At 48.6% G+C, this 3,395-nt stretch overlaps 1 protein-coding gene across 1 annotated transcript; it reads left to right on the top strand.

The window, feature by feature from the left end:
* Positions 1 to 483: 483 nt before the first annotated feature.
* On the top strand, positions 484 to 3,180 carry MAFB (MAF bZIP transcription factor B). Its single transcript, XM_033915100.1, has one exon. It carries the CDS (start codon positions 750 to 752, stop codon positions 1,674 to 1,676), a length of 927 nt encoding a protein of 308 aa, XP_033770991.1. The 5' UTR covers positions 484 to 749; the 3' UTR covers positions 1,677 to 3,180.
* Positions 3,181 to 3,395: the final 215 nt, after the last annotated feature.

Genomic DNA, 3,395 nt, shown 5'->3' with positions numbered 1-3,395 from the left:
ATCTCAGAGAAAGTTGTTGGCTTCTCAGGCTAAGAATTTGATCCCCCCCCTTCCCCTTTCCACAAACATTATCTTTGCACTCGATTGTGCTTGCACGCTTGCAGAAGTATCACACTTTTGGAAATGATGCCACCCCTAAAAGTTGCAAATCTGGGGGAGAAATTCTCTAGAACAAAAGCTTATTTCTTTTGTTTAATCCTAGTGACTACCAGAAAAGCTTTGCAGAAGGGAGAAGTAGAAGCAGCAGCCTGCAAAGGGCAAATTCACTGCAAAACATTGCAAGATCTCCTGACCTGCCTGGAAAAGTCTGTCAGATCCTCGCCTCCCCCCCCCCCCCCTCCTTCCTCAGTCCACATATTATGCTAATGTGGTTGCAATGCTTTCCTCATTGGAGTACAGTAGTCAAGGACCTCCCCTTATAGCCTGTGACATCAGGAAGGATATATGAGAAGCCCAGATGCTGTGCAAAGCCCAGATGCACGCCGGAGCTGCAAAGCCTCCAGACCGGGCATGTAGGGGCAGAGAGAGAGCCTTGGGACTCCACGGGGCAAACTAAATGGGACTTCCAAGGAAATGCCAAGGCAGTGCTGAGCTGGTGAAAGGGGATCCGCTGCTCTGACTTGCGAGGAGGGAAAGCAGCCAAGTGGCAGATTTGGAACTCCCCGAAGGTTCAAGTTGGCTGGAGCTGGGCAGGCACAAGACAAGCCTTGGACGGTGGAGTGGTTCCAGGAGAGGCGGCACTGACAGCGATGGCTGGAGAGCTGACCATTGGAACAGACCTGCCAAACAGCCCCCTCGCCATGGAGTACGTCAACGATTTTGACCTGATGAAATTCGACGTGAAAAAGGAGCCACTGGGAAGAGCTGACCGCATGGTGAGACAGTGCAACCGCCTCCAGCCCACCGGCTCCCTCTCTTCCACCCCCATCAGCACCCCCTCCAGTTCGGTGCCCTCCTCTCCCAGCTTCAGCCCCACAGAGCAGAAAACTCACCTGGAAGACTTGTACTGGATGGCCAGCTCCTACCAGCAGATGAACCCCGAGACGTTGAACCTCACCCCAGAAGATGCCGTGGAAGCTCTGATCGGGCCCCATCAGGTCCCGCAGCAGCTGCAAGGGTTCGAGACCTTCAGGCCCCATCACCACCACCATCACCACCACCACCAGCATCACCACCAGTATCCAGGGGTCGGCCACGAAGACCTGGCGGGCAACGGGCACCACCACCATCACCACCACCAGGCCTCACCGACCCCTTCCATCTCCTCGACCTCGTCCCAGCAGCTACAGAACACGCATCCGCAGCACCAGTCCTCGGGCAACGTGGAGGACAGGTTCTCGGATGACCAGTTGGTCTCCATGTCCGTGAGGGAGCTCAACAGGCACTTGAGGGGCTTCAGCAAGGACGAAGTGATCCGCCTGAAGCAGAAGAGGAGGACCTTGAAGAACAGGGGCTATGCCCAGTCCTGCCGGTATAAGCGTGTGCAGCAGAAGCACCACCTGGAGAACGAGAAGACTCAGCTGATCCAGCAGGTGGAGCAGCTGAAGCTGGAAGTGGCCCGGCTGGCTAGGGAGCGAGATGCCTACAAGATCAAATGCGAGAAACTGGCCACCAGCAGCTTCAGGGAGGCCGGCTCCACCAGCGACAACCCTTCCTCTCCCGAGTTCTTCATGTGAGGGGGGGAGGACGGGGGGGCAGGCTGTCTCTCCTGCTTGACTCATGCAAGACTTGTTTTGAGGTTCTCCTTCAGTTGCAGCTTCCAGTTCATTTAGACAAGCCCGAGTCAGAATTGTACCCAAGGACTTTGGAGAGACTGCTGAGAGGTACATGGTCAAGAGGGACATTCAATGCAACTTTCATTGCCTGCTTGATTATATAGAAAAACCTGCATTAAGAATAGTAATCCCAGCATGCTGGACATGTATGGTAATAACTTCTATTTTGTACCATTCTCTTGTTTAATCTGAGCATGTTTTTTGCCATCCATCATAGCATTTTTGCTGTCTGTCTCTTTGATTTCATAGATGACTTTTAGACGTGTAAAAACCTTCCCAGTCAACTGGCCTCAGCTTGTAAATATTTGCTTCCTCAAACCCCCCCCCCCCCCCAGAAAGATTTCAGCAGGCTGGTATAATTTCTTGTTGTTTTAAATGTTAAGTAAAGATCAATATGGGCATTTTGCATTCAGAAATCTCCTTTGTATATTTGGAAGCACTTTTGGTTTGGTTTTCATTTTGGATTTTGTTTGTGGGTGCAGACAAACCTGAATCGATACGGGCAAGTGGTCCAGGTCGGCTCACGAAGGGGGATGGGCCCCCCCAATTTCAAGCGCTAGCCAGGAATCCTCCCTCCATCCCATTCAAGGTATCTCTGTACTCAGGAACTGGACTGAAATCATCCCTTGGGTCTCTCCTGCTCTCTTCCACCGAAACTGCTTTTGGGGGTTCAGTTAAGTTTTGGTTTGGAAGAAGGAGGGGGGGGGGAGTCTGAGAGCAAAGGGAATTGGCAGGGAGGGGGGCATTTAGAGCAGCTAGGCGACTGCCTGTGTTCCCTGGCAAGGAACTCCTTGCTAAGCTGATGTTGCAAATCAGGGGTTGCTTACTTTGAATGTATGGGAAGTGGAAAAACCCTGCAATGTTCCAGTTTTCATTTTGCTTTGCTTTCTCTAAGTTCCTTTTCTTTCTGCCAAGTTGTAGCAGTTTTCAATGTTTAATTCTGTTTTGTTTTTATTTTTCTGCGGGTCAGTAAAAGATTATTCATTGCACTGACAAAATACCAAAATGAAAACTTCTCGCTCTCTTTTTTTGGGGTTTTCCCTTAGGCTCCTGGCACTGCTGGCCGGATGCATTAACCGTTCCTATTGTCTCTTAAATTAACAGTAATAATGAGATTGTATGAACAGCATGGTGCTTGCAGTTTTAAATGTTGTGGAAAATGAGTCCTGCATCAGAATTGACCTTTTTTTTTTTGGTTATTACAGATTCAACTGTGTTGAAATCAAACCTTTAGCAACAGCAGAAACAAACAAAAAAAAAGTTTTTATTTCCTGTAAAGTTTAGAAGAGAACGATTTCAAATCCAGCTTATTAAACCTGGTCTATTGTAGTTTTATTCAGACTGGTTTCTGTTTTTGGTTATTAAAATGGTTTCCTATTTTGCATATTAAAATCAGTGAAATGACTTTTTGGGCATTGTGTTTCTCTTCTCTGTGTGTCTGAACTTTTCAGGACCGTTCTCCAGACTTCTATGCAAGGGAGCAAAATGATTCCTAGATGTGAGATTCTGGACCAAAATTCTAGCAGCTAGTTTGGTCCTGCAGAGAACTATAGAGCTTTGAGTTTGCGATATCATTTCTTGGACCATCATGAGATGTTTTGATCTGTGACCATTCAAGAC

The sequence above is a fragment of the Geotrypetes seraphini genome, chromosome 11, assembly GCF_902459505.1.
Source record: "Geotrypetes seraphini chromosome 11, aGeoSer1.1, whole genome shotgun sequence".
Classification (NCBI taxonomy): domain Eukaryota; kingdom Metazoa; phylum Chordata; class Amphibia; order Gymnophiona; family Dermophiidae; genus Geotrypetes; species Geotrypetes seraphini.
Note: the sequence above shows the minus strand (reverse complement) of the source record. Positions and strands in the feature narration are given on the sequence as shown.

Excerpts from the sequence above, each read along its gene's own strand:
- MAFB (XM_033915100.1), top strand. The coding sequence starts at position 750 with ATGGCTGGAGAGCTGACCATTGGAACAGACCTGCCAAACAGCCCCCTC.